Raw genomic sequence first — 20,666 nt, 5'->3', positions numbered from 1 at the left:
TTTGTTAAACTTCACTAATATCATCTTTATTCAAGTGCCCAAGAGTTTGTTTTTTTAAAGAAAAAACAGCTTTCATATACTCCTTTGTAGGAGGTACTTGCATTCTCGCAGTCAATGTTTTATACCTTTTATAAACTTGCTACCTGCTGTCAACAACCGACACTCCAGCTCTTGCCCAGTTAAGAGAGCACAAGATGGTTACCACGACACACGTAGGCTCTACTATTCTGTTTCTAAACTTCAGGAGATCTAGTCTGTTTGCAAAGAAGCATCAGTTTGAAGGCAGGGCATAGCTCTTTTGTACAGATGCAGAAAAGAGGGAATGCAGAGCTATACTCAGGGAAATGGGCCTTCTGCAGGAAATGATAATTTAGCTCAATGAAATGTAGGGCATAAGCAGTCAAAAGTTGGCATGCATATCCCTATTTTGAAGTTACATGAACACTAGCATGATTTAATGGATATAAACTTTATAGCAGCAACTGTAAATCCATCAGTTAGGTTAGCACTTGGATTGGCCAAGACATACCTCAATTTAGAAGGAGTTGCAGCCAGCCATTTTTTTCCAGCATCTACACTAACTAAAACAATTCTGCAATTTAATTTGGAAATTAATGTTTTGTCAGCAAAACATTGAAGAGCCAAAGTTTTGGCAGCAAGTACAAAATAACCAAGATACACTACTGGTACATTAATGGCCTGAAGAACAATCCAATGTTCGAGTGAGTAGCAACTGAAACACATTATGTAACATTAATACTAGCATTGCGCATACAGCAAGTTATATTTTAAACTTTAATTATACAAAATAAAGCAAAGAGCTTGGAATGTTCTATTTCCAGCAATATTTTAATTCAGAGATCTTGTTCTAGATTGTAATCCATATATATTCATAGTCCAGACTAGGTTACGATACAAAGCAAATACATCCTGATCAAACGAAACCTTTGTAGCAGCTTCCATGAGTCTATGTCCTTGGAGGCGGCAGAGGAATTTGTTTTTCACTCCAATTTCACTTCACCTTTTAAATGCCTTTTCATGCGTGAATAAGGGCTGATAGTGTCATCCATCACAAAATCATAAAGCACTTTTGCCCAGGAGTTATACTGTGGCAGATGATCATAGTATTCAGGGGCCATTTTCTTCAGCTGCAATTAAAAAAACCCAGTGTTATTCAGAAAAAAAGTTTTGTCAGCTGGACATTAAATAGCCAGTTTTGGAAGCAGTAACCCCACCTCATTTTAACATACCAAGCACATGAGTCTACCCACAGAACTACGCTGCCTGATCCCTTATATCCTTGCTTGACCTCTGCAATCTTTGGAGAAGTCCCTGTTGGAGGTCCCTTGTAGCTCAGTTGTACAACTAGTAACTACTGGAAGCCGTGAATTCAGCATGATGGGTGCAAAGCTGTGGAACTCCATGCCAACTGAGATTAGACAGGTAGTCTTTCCTGCTGAACTGCCAGCCCACAACCAAGACTTCCTTGTTCTTCACATATTTACTGTAGTATTAGGTTTTATGATACCTTGTATTCTTTCATTGTCCCATTTTCTATGGCTTGTTTTTATGTACACCACTTAGGAACATAAATGATATATTAACATAAATTAGATAAAAACAATATTATGAATTTAAAATAAACATTCCTCTTCAACTTTAAAAGATCTAAAGCAGGGATTGGGAGCCTTCCAGATGTCTTCCAGATGTTACTACAGTTCCCATCATCCCTAGTCACTGGTCATGCCTGCAAAGGCAGAATGGAAATTGCAACCTCACAAATGCAGGGGGCCAGCAGTTTTCCACTCTTGAGCCAATCACTTGACAGTGCTTTTTATCCCTAAAGCACAACAAAGACAAACAACTCTCTACTTAAAATGACTAATATACCCAAAATAGGAGGGGTTTAAAAAAAATCTTTTAAAAAACCTGCAGACAGAATGCAGCTTTAGTGCACCGGTCATACATGCAATATCCAACATTCATTCACTGCATAACTTCCTAGTCAGGTAGCAGGTACAAAAAGTATCTTTCCTTTGAAGAGGAGGAGATTAAACAAGCACTAAGGCCGTTTTGTAGAAGTAACAGGTTATGTTTCAGAGTCAGCTTTGGGGCTGTACAAAGGAGTCAACATTAATAGTCTATCCAGGTGTGTCTGAGCTTTAAGCATTAGGAGCAACGACCACATCTCTGCAGCTAAACAACCTCCATAAATGTCTTAGTAGCTGAATATACAGTATATCATTGGTCTGAAGTAATAAGATATTCTAGTTGACACAAAGTATTGTGTTTAGCCTATTGCTATGATTCTAAATACTGGTCTGAAAATATGCTTTGGATCAAGATAAACCACTTTAATCAACATTTACAGCCTTAATATATTTGCCAACCTACATCAGCAAATCACCACACTGTGGTGGAATACCAGCAATCCATTCATTTAAAACGGAGTAGCTTAACTCCAGGAAAGTAACTAGTTGTAAATGCACACTATAATGTACTCACCAGTGGAAGGTTTTTCCCAGGAACATTAGGGAAGTCATGGTGTTCATTATGGTAGCCAACGTTGAATGTAAGTTTATTAAGTGGTCCGTAGTAGGAATATGTTTCATGTCCCTTTAAAAACATGTAATGTTCGGCTATGAAGTGTCCTGAAATAGGGTGCAAGCCTAGCCCAAGCACAGCTGCTGTTATCAGGTAGACAAGTGATTTTACTCCAAAGACATAGTATACCATAACATCAAAGAGAAATTGAATTGACAAATTCATTATTTCAAGTCGAGAGATTGGTTTGGGATTAATAAAAAGAGGCCGAATAGCATAGAATAGGGGCTGAAGAATAATCCAAAAGAATTTTCGAATACGGGTACAGAAAAACCATCCTTCAATGGGAAGAGGAATGTCCACATCAACTCCTTCACCGCCAAGATAACGATGGTGATCCATGTGATATCTCTTGAAGGATACAGAGTATGGGACGCCAAGTGCGAGATTGGCAAACATTCCAAGCCATCGATTCCACAGAGGTTTACAGTTGCCAAAGGCACTGTTGTGGGCAATCTCATGAATAGCCAGAGTCATGGAATGATCAAGACAACTGCCAAACACATATGACCAAAATATAACCCATTTCCACTCCAAATCTTTAACTAGGTAAAGAGCAACTAGCTGTGCAAGCACCATCAGTGTAGCTATCCAGATCAAGTTGTAGTCTGGTTTCATCAAAGTTTTTATTTCTGGATGTTTACCTGTTAGGGGGAAAAGAGAAAGTTTCAATAACTGCTGTCAATAGACTAATACTCTTTTAAGATCATACCACAATTGAGTCTTATAATTGGATTCTATACATGTTAAAGTTTGAATACATACAGGATGCTTTAGTACAACTCTGCAGTCTACTGTAAAAACCACATGAATGAAGTACAAGCACAACAACAGCATCACTGCCATAATGTTCAGGCCCAGTATGGGGATGGAATCAGCCTCAGTTGCCCTGATAGAGGAGATGGACAGGGGGAGTGTAACCCTGTTGATCTCTCAGTGGCTTTTGATACAATCGACCATGTTGTACTCTTGGATCATCTTCATGAGCTGGGGTACAATTTCACATTGGCTCCACTCATTACAGAGCAGGATTCAGAGAATGGCATTAGGAGATTATAGGTGTGTCCACCATAAGCAGTTGTGTCACAGGACAGTATTTTGTCCCCAATACTATTTAGTATCTACATGAAGTTATTGGGAGTGGTATTTATGAGTATGTTGAAGACATCAGTTGCTGTGGCAGGAGTCAGGTCAACAACTCCCACTAGCATTTTCTCTCCTCCCTCCAAACTGTTTGGGGAGGGGGATTCAGGAGAGCCCACAGAACAGCACACAGGGGGAGGAGTAGGGAGATTGTTTCATCATGCAAGCAAAAAAGAGGCTTACACTAACAAGAGCAATCTCCTCAGCACCAACATAAATTCCACACTCTAGGTGGCACTCAAACTAAGTTTCCTGAATAGTAGACCCATTGAAGTTGATGGACCTAGCTTAGTTGTGTTCATTAATTTTGATAGGTCCACTGTGGGTAAAATGTAGTTGAAGCCACCCTCTGTGTCTAACAGAGGGTCTTCAAGTGATACAAGCAACCCAGAGGCTCTCTATTCTGCACAAGAAAAAAATATTGATTCTGTAGAAGACGATTTCACATAGCAGAACTGGATGGTCCAAAGTGGCTTTTATGGCAGCCCTCAGCAACATTTTACTCTCTCCCCACCCCCCACTCTCCCAAAACAAGGTAAGCAAGGTGCAGGGCTTTGGGAAGGAGACATAAGGGCTCTTGCAGGGTCCTTGAGCCCTCCTGTCCCACCTCCTTCCCAAAGCCTAGTTAGCACTTTTTAACCTTTTGGAAAGAGGTAGGTGGGCTCTTATAGGGACATTTGTCATAGGGACGCGGGAGGCGCTGTGGGTTAAACCACAGAGCCTAGGACTTGCTGATCAGAAGGTCGGCGGTTTGAATCCCCGCGACAGGGTGAGCTCCCGTTGCTAGGTTTCTGCTCCTGCCCACCTAGCAGTTCGAAAGCACTGTCAAAGTGCAAGTAGATAAATAGGTACCGCTCCAGTGGGAAGGTAAACGGCGTTTCCGTGCGCTGCTCTGGTTCGCCAGAAGCGGCTTAGTCATGCTGGCCACATGACCCGGAAGCTGTACGCCGGCTCCCTCAGCCAATAAAGCAAGATGAGCGCCGCAACCCCAGAGTCGGCCACGACTGGACCTAATGGTCAGGGGTCCCTTTACCCTTTACCTAGGTGGGCTCTAGGACCCTGCCAGAGCCTTGTGCCTCCTTCTCAAAGCCCAGTGCCTCCCTTAGCCAGCTTTGGGAAGGCAATGTGAGGATACCCCTGCACACCAAGGCAGTGAACAGCCCACTGGTTCCATGTCAAAATACTCCTTCTTGGTATGAAAAATTGGACTGCCCTGCTACTAAAATAAGTTGAAGTTTATATTTGCATATACAGTTGCATAATAGGTTTGTACACCAGGAGTCTGATTTTTTTAGAGACAAAGGAAATAGAAAGAGACATGTGCACTTGTGAATGGCATTTTTAGTGTATAATTTGATCGTTGTCTCCTACTGATGCTTCTCAGGAACCAAAAGGGCTAGAAGCATGCTGTTTAATAATGCTCAGGGCCACCCCAGTCTCCTACCTTCTCATTTGCTAACCAAGAGTATCAAACACCTTGGCATGTGAAAGAAACCTCTACGATCAACCTAAAACCTGAGCTTCCAAATACAGCGACAGGGTCTACCTCACTTTCCCTCCACCAAGAAACTGAGATGGTTGAGCAACTTCACTCACTTGGCTAAATCCAGCTACAGAATGCCAGTGGCAAAAGTAAAGTGACCTCTCTTGCAACCTGTTGGCAGACCATTTTAAATTGTGCCTGCAAACCAGACTACAGCCATCCATTCCTTCATAGAGAGACAGCCTACTGAAAAGCTAGTAGCTGACCGAGGAATTAAACCCACACTCTATTATACAGTAAAAGAAGATTCTGTCCTTTCCACACCCTTCATCGTGGGAGTATATTTTAGTCAGGGTACACTTGGAGCACATCACTGAGGGCAGGGTATGAAGAACAACTTCTCCCTTTCTTTTATCTTCTCTCACAACCCACAGAATGTTTGGACGTTCCAAGTTACTACCACATTTGCCATGGCAATATCTAGGTCTAGTAGGCCTACCCAGTCCTACACATCAAAAGTCCACCTTAGAATGTTCCCTGGAAACAGGAAACAGATGAGAGCTCCAAAAGTAAGAATCAAAGATGGAGAGACGGGGAGTGTCCTCTGCCGGTAGGAAATTTGAAAACCACCATCATCAGCATTTATTCCGATTTATATACAGTGGTACCTCGGGTTAAGTACTTAATTCGTTCTGGAGGTCCGTTCTTAACCTGAAACTGTTCATAACCTGAAGCACCACTTTAGCTAATGGGGCCTCCTGCTGCTGCTGCTGCACGATTTCTGTTCTCATCCTGAAGCAAAGTTCTTAAACCAAGGTACTATTTCTGGGTTAGATGAGTCTGTAACCTGAAGCGTATGTAACCTGAAGCGTATGTAATCTGAGGTACCACTGTACCTCTTTTTATCTAAAGATCCCATCAGACTTCATGTTGGCAAAAGCACTGCACCCTGCGAAAACCATTTCAAAGCCTGTTTGGCTGCCACCAAGCACCAGCTGGGCATAGCGAAGTCCTCAGTTAAGCAAGGTCGCTCTGAACCACCTCCCCGCATATTATGCGCAGGCAGATTTCGAAACTGAAAAGAGAAAAAGCGGCGTGCGGGGGGACAAGGGAAAGGGAAGCAGCAACGTGCTGTAGCGGGTGGCCGACCCAAGGCCTTCGGATGTGACGCACTGCGTCTCTCCAGATGTTGGCAGCTCGCTCCCCTCCAACCCTGGGAACTCCTCTTCCCATCACCCAAGACCCAAAGGAGGGAGCGCCGTCGGCCGGGTGGGGAATTCCGCCGAGAAAGCCAAAGTCGGGGCTTCCTCCTCCGAAGACAAGAGGCGTCGGTGCGGGGCGCCAAGGGCGGAGGCCGGGAGCAAGACCGGGAGGCGTCTGCCCGCCACGCCCGGCCTCCTCGGGAGCCAAGGAGCGGGAAGGAGGAGGACTCGAGCGCCTTCGCCCAAAAAAGGCATCGCAGCGAAAAGGGGGGGAGAGAGGAAGACGAGACCAAAAGGGGAGCGGCGGCGAAAGTGCGCACTTACTTAGGATCTCCTTGCGCCGGTCCGCGTGCGGCTGGTCCGTATAAACCCACTCGAAATCCTCCCGAGCCACGGTGTTCCCCATGGCTCTTCCGCGGACCCAGCCCCGTCGCCTCTCCTCGGCCTGCTACGTCCGACCCCTCCAGACGCCTCTGCCAGCAATCCGCTGCTCGGCCGAGGCTGCTGCTGCTGCTGCTTCTCATCTAGAAGAAGAGGAGGAGGAGGAGGAGCTCCCGCCCCTCCCGCCGGTACCAGGTCCCCCTTAGCACACGCTCATTGGCTGCCATGAGCGGCGACGTCACGGAAGCAGATTAGCAGCCGCGTCTGGAGGAGGAGGCGGGGTGCGGGGGGGGGCAGTTAGAATTGAGGTTTTCGAATATGGGCTTTGCCCTCCTTCTTTGTGCGCGTTTCTCTCTCCCCGCTCAAACGCCGTGGAAGCACCTTTATGTTAACCACGCTAGCCTTGATTATAACACGACGCCGTGAACTGCCGCTGACATTTATTGTAATTTATACTTGCGTCCCCATAATAGTACGTTATTAATTTGGTGAAGTGAAGTAGGGCTGAAGGAGCCAGTGACGCGGAGGAGGAAGGCTGCCGTTTCAGTCACGAAAGTCGGTTAGCTCCCTGAAGGTTGGGAGCGAGAGACAAGAGGAGGCCCGGCTGAGTTTCAGAAGACAGACAGCCACGTCTGCTTTTTATCCTCTTTCCTGCCTCCGTTTCCAAACTTCTTTCACCACCAGAAAACAACTCCGCACTTTTGAGAACTGCTCCTCAACGTTTCTCTCGGCGTCTGCAATGGCGCCCCTAAAGGTTTCGCGCTGCTAAGCCACAGGTTCAGCTTGGGACCTTCTCTTGCCCTATATGGCTTCGAAAGTCAGCCCCGAAAGGAAACTCCCCCGGGGAAGGACTTCTTGTCTCGCAGCTGCAGTAGCAGAAGCCGCTGCTGGGTGCACTTCATCTCTATCTCAATTCTGGGCATGCCTACCTTGCAAGTAAGTGTGCACCATTTTTCAGTATTTTAGGGGTACAAATCGCCAAGAAACTTAACGAACTTCTTGTTTTTTTATCTTGTATTTTTATATCGTTAAATACCCCTGGGATCTGCAGATGAAGAGCAGCATACAAATTTAATTATGCACACACACACACGGTAAATAATCAAAAAGTTTGATTGACGAACAACAGGAGCTTACCCTGCTGCGGGCCTCAAACTGCTGATCTTGCAAGCGGCAAAGTGGTTTAAACCACAGCGCCACCCACGTCCCATTAGATAAACCCTAATGCTTATCCTATATGTTGGAGAGGTTGTGGTATGGTTGGTACATATACTTCCATATGTGATGGATTGTCCCCAGGTACAAGTGTTTTGGGAGTTGGTATGCTAAGAGATTTGTGCGATTACTGGTCAATGGATATATCATCTCCAGCATTCATGATGTTCAATATGTTTGTGGATAGAAATTTAGTTCGTAATCATAAAGAATTGTTGAGTCGTTTACTCTGGACTGCAGAAGCAGTTGTAGCTCAGATCTGGAAGACACATCGCAATGTAAATATTGACCAGTGGTGCAGCCTGTTATGTTATGTTAACTTACCTTTCACATCTGTTTTGTTTTGCTTTATCTTTAATTTGTATTTTCAAAAGCTTTGTCCCACTTGTAAATGTCTAAAAGAAAAATAAAGGCATATCTCACATGAACTCTCCCATCCTACACATATTTTCTTGGAAGTTCTATTGAGTCTGTTGAAATTTTAAATTCTCTTCTGTACTCCAGTTTTATCTATCCCTGACAGACAGAAGTAAGCCCACTGAAAATTGCTTAGAGAAATAGGTGATAATTAAGAAAAAGCAGTGTAATTCTTTCAAGTAATACAGGGTTCCAGCAATGGAGGGGGGCAGAGGAATGGAAGGAACTACTTGTCTGGGGATACATTTGCCCTCCTTCACACGCACACAATTTTTCTACAGGAACTTTTCAAGGTGTAGGAACCTTGAACATGCTTGCATCTGGTTACATAAGCAGGGCTGGCCAAAACAATTGAGGCCCCCAATCAGCTCTACCACACAATCTGAAAGTTTGACTTCAGCAGTCTTGGTGTCATTACAATGGGCCCTGCATAGCCTCATGGATTGCATGCTGCTTCTTTAGTGCACCTAAAAACATTGCCACTCCAAGCCACTGTTTGGTTTGTTTGTACAGTCAAACCAGTCCCTCTAGGCACAGAGCAATTAACTTGGACTACCTGTTCAAAATGTTAAACGTGGCATGTACCTGTGTTTTGATGGAATTCTGAGACAGCATTCATTGTGCTGTAATGTTCTAGAATGAGGGAGAAACAGTACCGTTTATAAAAGGCTGGTTGTGTGCCTTTCTCGAAGTCGCTTCACACAGAGAGAGATGGCATCCGTAAAGAAAACCAACAGCGCATTGAACGTGCTATGTCACATGTAACAAGCACATGTGTCCACTTATTTACCAGTGCACACAACTGAACACTTGTGTGTTCTTCACACCTGATGAAGTATATGGAGATTTCCTAGAAGAATGTGGTATATGCATAGAACAGACTTGCACATCCAAGATGAAACACAGGCCCTGTATATTAGGGTCTCAAAAACCTATTTCAGCTGCATGCCTTGGATAGCAAAACTTGAGGAATTGGCTTGGGCACATCACAAGCTGAGCAGGTCTGGAATCATTGCAAGTAATGTGCTGTTCATTTCCCCTGAAATAAATATGCCGCACAATCCATCTCTGCTAACATAAAGCTGTACACATAGGAATCACACCAAACATATAAGGGCTTAACCATTTATAGAAGGCCCCCCTTCTCTCCCCCCTCCTCTTGTCTCCTCCAACTTTATACTGTATACAGTAGTAAAATCTCACATTGAATATAACTTATCTGCAGAAAGAACTTTATGATCTGAAAATGGAGACAATGTATGTACTTTTTCACCCAAGAAAACCTTTAAAAAACACAATTTGGGGGGGGGGACAGGGTAAAAAAGTCCTGCTTACTTCAGTTTGGCTCAAATAAACCTATCTTTTTCTAGTTTGTACCAGAATCCTATTAACAAAATTAAGAGCCCTTACTTAAAATAAGGGGCACTTAATAAGTAACCACTGCATGATATATTGCCCCCACCTCTTATTTCACTTCATCTAATCAAAGTATTGCCTGGAATAAATCTTACCAGTCCTAAGTAAACAAACTGAGCAAATAACAGTGACAGCTATGCAGGTAGAAAGCAAAGAGGCATGATGACTATCCGCTGCAGAAGCTTTGAGAGGTTGCTGAACAAAGCCTTCAGGGACATGATAGCCCTATCTCACTCACAGGTTGATTGCTCCTTGGTTATCACAAAAAATGTGGGCCTCAGGGAAGGGCTGGAGGAAATGATCCATTAAAAGAGACCTATTCCATGGGGGACACACACGGATATCCACTTGTATATTGTAGGGAGTGGAGGAAGGGCTCCTAGTACCGTGTGAGTCAATTGATCATGGGAGACATAGATATGTGAAATTTGTGCAGACCACATGGCAACTTGCCTGCCTGGTGCAAAGACAGCAGATGGCACATGCCAGCCTCATTTGCTTATGACATGAAGCCAAACTATGGCTTAGCACAAATGAACAAACATGGACTTCCAGAAGGAAGCTCACAGCTACTTTGCTCCTCTTTCTGTCCTCCTGCTGCTACACTGCTGTAAGCAAAGCCATGGTTTGGCTTAGCGTTATGTCTAAACGCAATATCATGGTTTATCTTCCCCAGGTAAAGCATGAGCAACAAGTCATTAACAAACCTTGGCTACAGCTCATGGCTTGTCTGGAACAAAATAAACCATGAGCCCTGGGTTCAGATGCAACACTAAGCAAACTATGGCTAAGCTCACAGCAGCCATGTAAGACTAACGCTTTTAAACAATAAAAAATAATAACAGAATATGTAACCTAGAACATGCAACTTACATTGCAAATGATGAGGGATAGCCATGTATTTCAGATACACAGTCCATTGGAAGGCAAACACAGCTTAGGCAAATACATAAAAATGTGCAACCATGAAGAAAATATTACCCAGAAACTAAAAAGATTTGCAAAAAAACCCCTTCCAACCCTATTTTTGTTGGGGTTTATTCTTAAAATTCCTTTTCCTGTATTCTTTCTCTGCATTTGTTATTCTGTTAATAAGTGAAAATAAGATTACTGTTAACATATTTGTTAATTCAGAGAAGCTACAGTTTCAGAACTATACTTTCTTTGAAGAAAATTAATTCTAACACAGCAGATAGGAAAATTCATAAATTATTTTTCCCAATGAAGTTAGGAAGTAGACAACTAAAATAGGTATGTCTTTCTTCTCTGCTGCAGAATAACTATATTCTTATGCTGTTTTCCATTTAACAATCTGCAAAAGAAAAAGTCAGCGCTACAAAACCATTATTTCCAATTTCCTGTTATTTGAGTTTTCAGGAAATCACTCGTTAAAATAGGCACTGTACTAATGCATTTGTTATTCTAGCAGCACTGATTAGTCTGGATATGATATAGCAATATTTTTAGGGACCAGGTATCACTGTGATGAATAGAATACACTTTCCTCTAAATATTTAGGAATATTTTGCAGTGAATGGATGCTTCACCCTATTAAATGTACACCTGTGGAATAGTATCTTTAATAATTGTGTTGATTATTTGCCATGTGCTAGCTCTGGAGAATTCCTTTGTGAAAATATTTAACAGCTTATATACCACCGTTCAGGACTCTAGTTCTCTCAGAGGTCAGTTTCCCCCAGCAGCGTATGTTTCAGTGATGCACAGTTCCATCCACCTGGTCATTGAAAACAGGGATAAGGAAGGGTTGGAAATGAGGTTTAGTATTGGAATTTATCTTAGTCATTAATGCATAGGTTGAATAGATATGTCCCATTTTAAATATAGTTTGGTTTTGCAATAGTTTTAAAAGTGTGTACGTAGGTACATTCAATTTTGAAATGATTTTCTTCTTTCCATACTGCATTAATTGCGTTCCACAAGTGCCAGACACTGCTCTTAGGATCAATTATAGGAAGATAGGAAGGTGCCTTATTCAGAGTCAGAGCACTCATCCACCTAACTCAGTATTCAGCCTTTCAGACATGAGTTTCTCTCAGCCCTACGTAGAGATGGTGTGAATTGAACTTGAGGGCTTCTGCATACAGAGCATATGCTCTACCACTGAGTTGAGAACCTTCCCATATTGGGGGGGGGGGAGTTTAAAAGCCCAGTGATGTTTGGGATCAATGTGAGGTTCAGTAGGTTTTCTGCTAGAGGCTGACCCTGGATCCTCATCTGTAAGGCCCTCAGCTACTCAACTGAGCCCAAACTTCCCTCAAAATACTTGCTGCCGCCACCTATTGACATATAGAGAGCAGCTGGTCTCTCTCTGTAGCCCTACTCAAGTGTATCGACACAGGTCAGATGGGGTGAGATATATGCACCCTGGAATCCACCCAAACTGCAACATGGACTGTTAAAAACACAAACAGGTAATTACTTAAGAAATGTTACATCCAGATTAAGTAGGGTAAAGGTAAAGGACCCCTGGATGGTTAATTCCAGTCAAAGGCAACAATGGGTTGCGATTCTCATCTCACTTTCAGGCCGAAAGAGTCGGTGCTTTTCGGGTCCTGTGGCCAGCATGACTAAACCACTTCTGGCGCAATGGAACACCATGACGGAAACCAGAACACACAGAAAGGCCATTTACCTTCCTGCCGCAGTGGTACCTGTTTATCTACTTGCACTGGCGTGCTTTCAAACTGCTAGGTTGGCAGGAGCTGGGACAGAGCAATGGGAGCTCACCCTGTTGTGGGGATTCAAACTACCGACCTTCTGATCGGCAAGCCCAAGAGGCTCAGTGGTTTAGACCACAGTGCCACCCACAAACTCCTTCCCTACAGGGTTCTTAGCTTCCTGACCTAACCAGATTGATTATCCTAATCTTTCTTAATGGACTTTAACTATGTGTCACACTTGTTGTTTTTCCCTTCAGCCCTTCTCTGGCTCCCACATCAACCCTCCATTCAAGTTTCTAATTTCTCTGCCTATATCTCATTTTAACTCCACCCAACATTCCATCCTACTTCCCTGCTGTACATCTCTATTCCATTCACTCTTCTGTTGCAATGAGGCGCTAAGATTTTGCTAAGATCCGTTCCTAAATCTTGTCTTCTTTTCCTTACTGTCACACAATATTTTTTTAAAAACAACCTTATAAACTGCCCTGGAATAAATTCTGTGGAAGAGGCCGGAGCATGACTAGGTACTTAAAAATACTTAAGCACATATTTGCTTAAAGTTTGCATATTCTAATTTAGATGCCTCTGGGAAACTAATATGAGATTATGAACAAATGAAGATTTTTTTTCATTCGTTTTCAAAGGGGCAGAGGGAGTAGAAAACCCAGGGCTCAGCCACATGTACCACTCTTTCACAATGTTCCTGGGAACAGGACTGGTGCAAAATATTGTGCCAGCTTCATTGGATAGCTTTAGCATACTCAGGAATCGAGTGTTTTGCGTCACTTTTGTAGGAAATGCATACTTTTTTGCGCATTCTGCAACCTCAATTTTTTGGAGTTTCCACCACCCCACCCCAATATTTCCATTCTTTCTGCCACCTGCTTACTCCACCCTCCCCTACTATGTTCTATGTTTTTAGCTGTTCTTATTTTTATCTGTAATCTGCCTGTCAGGGGGAAAAGTGGAGCATTAACAACAACAACACAACAACAACAACAACTTGTATGGAGAAACAATGGTCTCAGACTTTCCTATAAAAGGGCCAACCATGCTAGAGAATGGTATGTGTTCTAAATAAAACAGATCAGGTCTAAACTTAAATCTCTTAATTTTGCAGCGTTTATTACCTGTTGCCAATTTTTAACTACTATTCAAATAGTTGGAAGTAGTCTGATTATATCATTGGATTATCTTGTCCAAACACATCACATGGTGGTGGAGTATGGGAGAGAGCTTTGGTTCCATCCCTTCAAGAGTTGCCTCATGAGTAAGGCTGAACCTTTCTATCCCCTGAAGGGGATGTGAGGAAGCAGAAAAACACAAAACAGCAATCACTAGACATTTCTTGCACCAGAAGTGGTAATCTGAGAAAGACTTAATGGTCAAATAGGAACAATCACTTTCTTTACTGCTTTCTTTATAAGCACAGGGAGGAAATGAGAAATAATACATACTGTGGAATTATGTTGCTGGCACATGTTAGATCATTATAATTATTTTTTGTTGGTATCCATCTGTCTCAGGGGACACTGGAGTGTGCCTCCAGGGGTAAAGTCAAACCACTGCATTAGCAGCACCAAAGTGACCTCCCAGGGGCGCAAGCCTAGGAAGTGTGTATGGAGGTCCTGGGCTGCCCAGCTGACCAGACCACCCATTCAGCCTCACTAATGTGGACCAAAGAAAAGCAGAGCAATACATTTGGCACCAGCTTGGCTGCAGGAGTTGCCAGAAGAAGGTGTACAAGGCGCCACTCAAACCATTTTAGGGACTCCATTCTGGATCTGTGAAGGATTTGCTCCTTAACCTTTTCTTCTTCCTAAGATATCCGGCAAAGCAGCAAAGGTTTAGGATCAGTTTTGCTTCTCCTAGATGGGCTACCTTCCCAGGTTGACGAAGCCCATCTGCCCTTCACTCCCCTCTACAACAGGTGCAGAAACCGCCTTCTTGACAGTTGGACCCGCTATTGGTCTTGTCTGCTCAATCCTCTGGAGCCTGTCTTCGCATGCAGGGGAAGTCCCTAACTCACCTAACCCAGGTGAGAGCTGAGTGCAGGGTGGGGACCAAAGGTGGTCAAACTACCCCAGAAGGAGCATGACATGTCCCCCACCAGAGATACTAGGTAAAGGCCTGGCACCCACAAACTCATAACGATATAAATGCAACGGGTTGAGGGAAACCTCATCGGGCCATCAAAGCAGTTATAGTCGCTACACTTATGGGAACTGTAAAGGTAAAGCCAGTGTGAGAGCCAGTGTGGTGTAGTGGTTAAGAGTGGTAGATTTGTAATCTGGGGAACCGGGTTCGCGTCCCCGCTCCTCCACATGCAGCTGCTGGGTGACCTTGGGCTAGTCACACTTCTTTGAAGTCTCTCAGCCCCACTCACCTCACAGTGTTTGTTGTGGGGGAGGAAGGGAAAGGAGAATGTTAGCCGCTTTGAGACTCCTTAAAGGGAGTGAAAGGCGGGATATCAAATCCAAACTCTTCTTCTTCTTCTAAAGGTAAAGGTACCCCTGCCCGTACGGGCCAGTCTTGACAGACTTTAGGGTTGTGCGCTCATCTCACTCTAGAGGCCGGGAGCCAGTGCTGTCCGCAGACACTTCCGGGTCATGTGGCCAGCGTGACGAAGCTGCATCTGGCGAGCCAGCACCAGCGCAGCACACGAAAACGCTGTTTACCTTCCCGCTATAAAGCGGTACCTATTTATCTACTTGCACTTAAGGTTGCTTTCGAACTGCTAGGTGAGCAGGAGCTGGGACTGAACGATGGGAGCTCACCCCGCCGCGGGGATTCGAACCGCCGACCATGCGATTGGCAAGTCCTAGGCGCTGAGGTTTTACCCACAGCGCCACCCGCGTCCCTGCCAGAGATACTACCCCTCCCCTAACGCAGCATACACTCCATTATAATAGAAATGAGATTTAATCATCTAGGAATGGCTAAAGGAAGTGTACTGACGCTGGCAAATAATAACTTGCCACACAAGGAAGTGAGGCAACCTATGGAACAACATCTACTGGGTAAAAAAATTGAGCTGGGTAAATATTCCGCCCAAAATCAAACCTAACTGTTTCCTTGTATGTTGCCCCAAGTATATCTGTTCCTATTAACACACAAAATTGAAGCAAAATAGTTAGCATATTGATTAGTATCCCTTCCTACTCACAGCCAATTCAAAAAGCACTTATCTGTGCTAGTTAAATGAAGACTTCCAATGGAATAGACATGTCTGTCAGTTGCAGCAAAAGCATCATTATCTTGTGGCATATGCCATGAAATAGCATCTGATGTAGTGAGCTGTAGTCCACAAAAGCTTTAAAGCCTGTTTGTTGAGTTAAACAGTGCATTTTTAACAGTTACCACCTTGTCAGGTAACCAACACTGCTGATCTCAAGAGGTTTCTACATGTCCTAAATTGTAGGAAAAACAAACTTGCCTAAAGAGGCCTGAATGTTTACACTAAGTAGATGGGCAATATTCCATCTTTCACCAGAATTGCGTATATGGTCACCTAGATAAAAAGTTATTTATCTACAAATTCCAGAGGCTACAGACAGATAAAAAGAACAAACAGTCTGGTAGCACCTTGAAGGCTAAGGCTGCAATTCTATGCACGCTAACTAGTGAGAAGCTCCCATTGAGCTCAGTGGAACTTGCTTCTGAGTAAATTTGCACGTGTCATACCAGATTTGTTGTGACAGAGAAATTACTGATTATAGCAGAAATAGATGAATGTGGTGGGACTGAGGACATAATGATATCAAGTTTAAGGGTTTATTTTCCATGATCCTTAAATTCTCAAGAAGACAGTCTACTGTTACAAAGTGGAAGCATCTTTTCTGGGTATCATAACAAAGGAAGAACTGCATTCTTTTTCACATGAAACATTACAGCATGGGTAGGCAAACTAAGGCCCAGGGGCCAGATCCAGCGCAACTGCCTTCTAAATCTGGCCCGTGGAGTCCGGGAATCAGCGTGTTTTTACATGAGTAGAATGTGCCCTTTTATTTAAAATGCACCTCTGGGTTATTTGTGGGGCATAGGAATTTGTTCATATTTTTTTTCAAAGTATAGTCTGGCCCCCCACAAGGTCTGAGGGACAGTGGACCGGCCCCCTGCTGAAAAAGTTTGCTGACCCCTGCATTACAGTATTGACATCTTTTTTCTTAATTTATCTACTAAAATGTCTTATTTATCCTGTCCGGTTGCATTTATGAACAGGATGTTTAAAGAGTGGTAGAAAAGTAGAAATTCCCTACCTTTTCCATGTATGCTTAAAACCAGTGTCTTTGGTGAATGGGGGAACGCTATTGGCGGGGGAGAACCTAAAATACATCAGACTGGAATAATTTTCATGGGTATTTTGATCCAGGCCAGAGTGCTCTAAATACACTGCCACAGCCTCTCGAGAATAATGTGTCACCTGACTCGAAACATCTTAGTCAATTAACTGGAAGTTTTCCAAAGCAATCTTAAGCATGTTTACTCAGAGATCAAGCTCTCAGAGTTTAGTGGGGCTTACTCTCTATGAAGCATGTTTAACATTCCAGCCTTCATCACTTAAATCTGCACACATTTCAATGCAAGTAGAACAATAGTTCTCAAGATGAAAGCATGCTTTGTTTTTCCATTATTCGTGCATCTGTCACAGCAGATACCACCTTAGCAGAAGCATTCGCACTGTATGAAAGAGAAGCAGAAATATTTTTACAGTATCTTTTTTTTACTGAAATTACTGAAAATCAGAAGAGTTTATTGAGGAAGCTCATATATTGTTCTGCACCTATCAAAATAGTTGGGAAGAGAGAGCTGGGTTGTCAAATTCAAACAGATGTTTCGAAATGGATTTGGCAATATGACCACAACAGACAGTACAAAGTTGAAATAAATTTGTTTTCCCCCCTTGGCATCTAGTTTACAAGATTCTGTATATCTATGATGTAAATGGTGTGGGGGGGTGTATTTAAAAAGCACAAAAAATGTATAAAATACACCCATTCATATTTGTTCACAGGCCAGTGGTTGGTTTTATGCCATGTTATCATTTTTTCTGCCTCCCTTCTCTTTCTATTGGTCTTTCCTATGAATGGGTTAAGTTTTCTTCAGGCTGTGTATACACCATACATTTAAAGCTCCAAGAATCCTGGGAACTCACAAAGCTCTAATTCCCAGCACAATTAACAAACTACAGTTCCCAGGATTCTTGGAGGGGTGGGGAATATTTTTTTAAATACATGGTTTGTATGCAGTCTCTCTCAGCCAGACTGATGTTGTTTTTTACAAGCAACCTATCTTTCCAATGCAGCATTTCCTGCAAACAAGAACACGCGCAAGGCGCATCATACAGAATTACTACAAACAGATAACAGACAGCTAATTCTAGGTTTTAACTTTATGAATATTTTTGGCATCCGTCAGTTTCATGAAAATATGCAAAATGTGAACTTCACATGCACATGTAATACCACGTATCTGTAGATATGGTTTTATTGCTTTCTAGAAATTATGTTACTACTTTTAGAAATTGGGTTTAGTGTTTTTTCCTGTTTTTATCTTGTATACCACTTTGATGACCTCCAGCTGTAACTTATGACACATTTCTGAATAGCCATCCATACTGAACATATGCATTGCATATTCACTCTTGATCTTTAGCATAAGAAGAGTTTGGATTTGATATCCTGCTTTATCACTACCTGGAGTCTCAAAGCGGCTAACATTCTCCTTTCCCTTCCTCCCCCACAACAAACACTCTGTGAGGTGAGTGGGGCTGAGAGACTTCAGAGAAGTGTGACTGGCCCAAGGTCACCCAGCAGCTGCATGTGGAGGAGTGGGGAAGCAAACCCGGTTCCCCAGATTACGAGACTACCACTCTTAACCACTACACCACACTGGCTGAGGTGGGGTACACTTTTTCTGTAATCTGCCAGTGGCTGAATACCAGCAGTGGTCAGAACATCTCTTTCTCTCTGCACACACACACACACACACACACACACACATACTTACCTCTTCCTCCCTGTTCTTCAGATTGCCTGGGGAGGGACAGGCCACTCTTAACCAAGTCCTTTTCTTCCATCTCCTTTCATTGTCAGGTCCCACCCCCCTCCTGCCCTCCTCTTCTTTTAGGCTCCCAACACCTACATGAAATGTGACCAAGGGTTGTCCACATCTACTTTAGCATCACTAAGGACCTGCCCTTAGTAGAAAAGCTTTTTAAAAGAACAGGGATTTCATTTGTGTGGGTTTGAAACTGAAGGAGGCCATGTTCCTCAGGAAAAGAAGGGAGAGGAACATGATATGGAAAACACATTTTGATTACCTGCTGCTGGTAATTTAGATTGCAATAACCACAGTCTGTGCTCTGAAGTGTTTACAATGTTATTACATATCCATATAGGCACTCCATATATTTATGATGCTAAAGAGGCCACTGCATATGCACTGAATGTACTGCTCTCTCTAGTGTTGACAGCATTTGTCATAGAAGTATGTCAAGAAATGGTGGTCAGTTTCAAACACCCCCCTCAGGCTATTGCAGCAGGCTTTGCTGAACAAAGTATATAATTCTTGTGGTCTAATTTTCATTACCTTGTCTAGTTGCAATCTCACTGAAAGGCTCTGATTCTTACCTAGATTCTAAACTGCTAAGGGCTTTGAAAGGTATTATCAAGAACCAGGTTCTCCCGTATTTTCCTCCTCCTGTGAACATCAGAGATCCAGCTGGGCGCATCGCTGCTTCAAATGACAAACCTAGCAGTGAGCCATGAGGGGCACAGCCTCCTCCATCATAGCACCAGACCTCTGGCATATTATCTCCAGGGAAGTCTATCTGGTCTCACTGCTGTGTGTCTTTTGCCACCTGGCAAAATAGTAAGCTTCCTGAAAAAGCTAGCAGCAATGGGTTGCATTCAAAGCAGCAGTAAGGGAATAATCTGCTAGTGCAAGGATTTCTGCTTTCACATTGGAATGTTCTCCCCCACCCACGTGCCCCCTAAACATTCTAGGGTGTTCCCTCAACCCTCTAGAGCAGATTTGGGGAGGGTGCATGGTGCAAGTGGGGAATTCTGTTGCACAAGCATAAATCCTTGCACTGATGAGTTAAAATGCAAATGCAAACAAGTACAGTCGTACCTTGGTTGACAAACGCCTTAGCAGTTGAAAGTTCTGGCTCCTGAACGCCACAAACCCAGAAGTGAGTGTTCCAGTTTGCAAATGTTATTTTGGAAACTGAACGTCTGGCAGGGAAGCTCCTGCAGCCAATTGGAAGCGGCATCTTTGAAGTAAAATGCTTTGGAAGTCAAACGGACTTCTGGAACGCATTCCATTCAGCTTCCAAGGTACAACAGTACTGTATTTTTCTGCCTATAAGGCGCCCCCATGTATAAGACAACTCCTACTTGGTATGCCTCCCCCCCCCTTCTCAGTTTGATTCCCTGGCACCATATTTGTATAAATTAACTATCCCAAAATACAGACGTGCCTTCACACTGGCCAGATAACATGTGATGCCCTCTGCCGGAGGGCAGATACCAAAAGATTCCAACTGAGAAACGACTCTGCCCACGTGGAGATGGCAATCTGGAAACAGTGGCTCATGTTCTCCTGTCCTGTCCCCTTTATAAAGATCTGAGGAATGAGATCATCACCCCACTCTTACTTACCATCCCAGGCTGCCCATCTGCGGCCACATTGTTCTTTCTTTTATCAGATGAAAATGACCAGACAACAGCAAAGGTTGCTAGGTTTCGAGGGTGCAATGAGATTAACGGCTACTATCTGAACGATAATCTTGGTCATCTGATTGTCCTTTTTACCCACTGTCTTTTTAAGTGTATATATTGCTTGTTTTATGTTGCTATGGCCGTTGGCTAATGCGAATAAAGTTTATCTAATTAAGAAAGTGGGCCAGAGCCTGAGTCCAAACCTGAGCCCAAGCCCCTGTGCATTCACTATCCATGTATAAGATGACCCCAAATTTCTTACCAAAAAATATATAGCAAAAAACATAGTATTATACGTGGAAAATTACACTACCTACATGACTCCTCAACTTGTGCAGAGAGAATTGTACTCTAGAAATTTGAATGCTTTTTCCAGCTTCCATTTCCAGAATACTTT

The 20,666-nt window shown here is 43.3% G+C and overlaps 1 protein-coding gene across 1 annotated transcript; it reads right to left on the bottom strand.

Moving 5' to 3' along the window:
• DEGS1 (delta 4-desaturase, sphingolipid 1) lies at nt 1–6,894 on the bottom strand. Its single transcript, XM_083434550.1, has 3 exons — nt 6,757–6,894; nt 2,506–3,248; nt 1–1,148 (listed from the first exon to the last, which is right to left on the bottom strand). The coding sequence occupies exons 1-3, from the start codon at nt 6,836–6,838 to the stop codon at nt 1,002–1,004; spliced, it is 972 nt and encodes a 323-aa protein (XP_083290676.1). The 5' UTR covers nt 6,839–6,894; the 3' UTR covers nt 1–1,001.
• Between the last annotated feature and the right edge of the window lie 13,772 nt (nt 6,895–20,666).

This window comes from Podarcis tiliguerta, assembly GCF_965153285.1.
Source record: "Podarcis tiliguerta genome assembly, chromosome: 3".
In the NCBI taxonomy this organism is placed as follows: Eukaryota; Metazoa; Chordata; class Lepidosauria; order Squamata; family Lacertidae; genus Podarcis; species Podarcis tiliguerta.
The sequence above is the reverse complement of the archived record's forward strand: the minus strand, read 5'-3'. Positions and strand labels throughout refer to the sequence as shown.

Coding starts and splice junctions, on each gene's coding strand:
- DEGS1 (XM_083434550.1), bottom strand. CDS start 6,838: ATGGGGAACACCGTGGCTCGGGAGGATTTCGAGTGGGTTTATACGGAC. Junction 3,249..6,756: donor CCGGCGCAAGGAGATCCTAA/GTAAGTGCGCAC, acceptor TCCCCCTAACAG/GTAAACATCCAGAAATAAAA. Junction 1,149..2,505: donor CTGGGAAAAACCTTCCACTG/GTGAGTACATTA, acceptor TTTTAATTGCAG/CTGAAGAAAATGGCCCCTGA.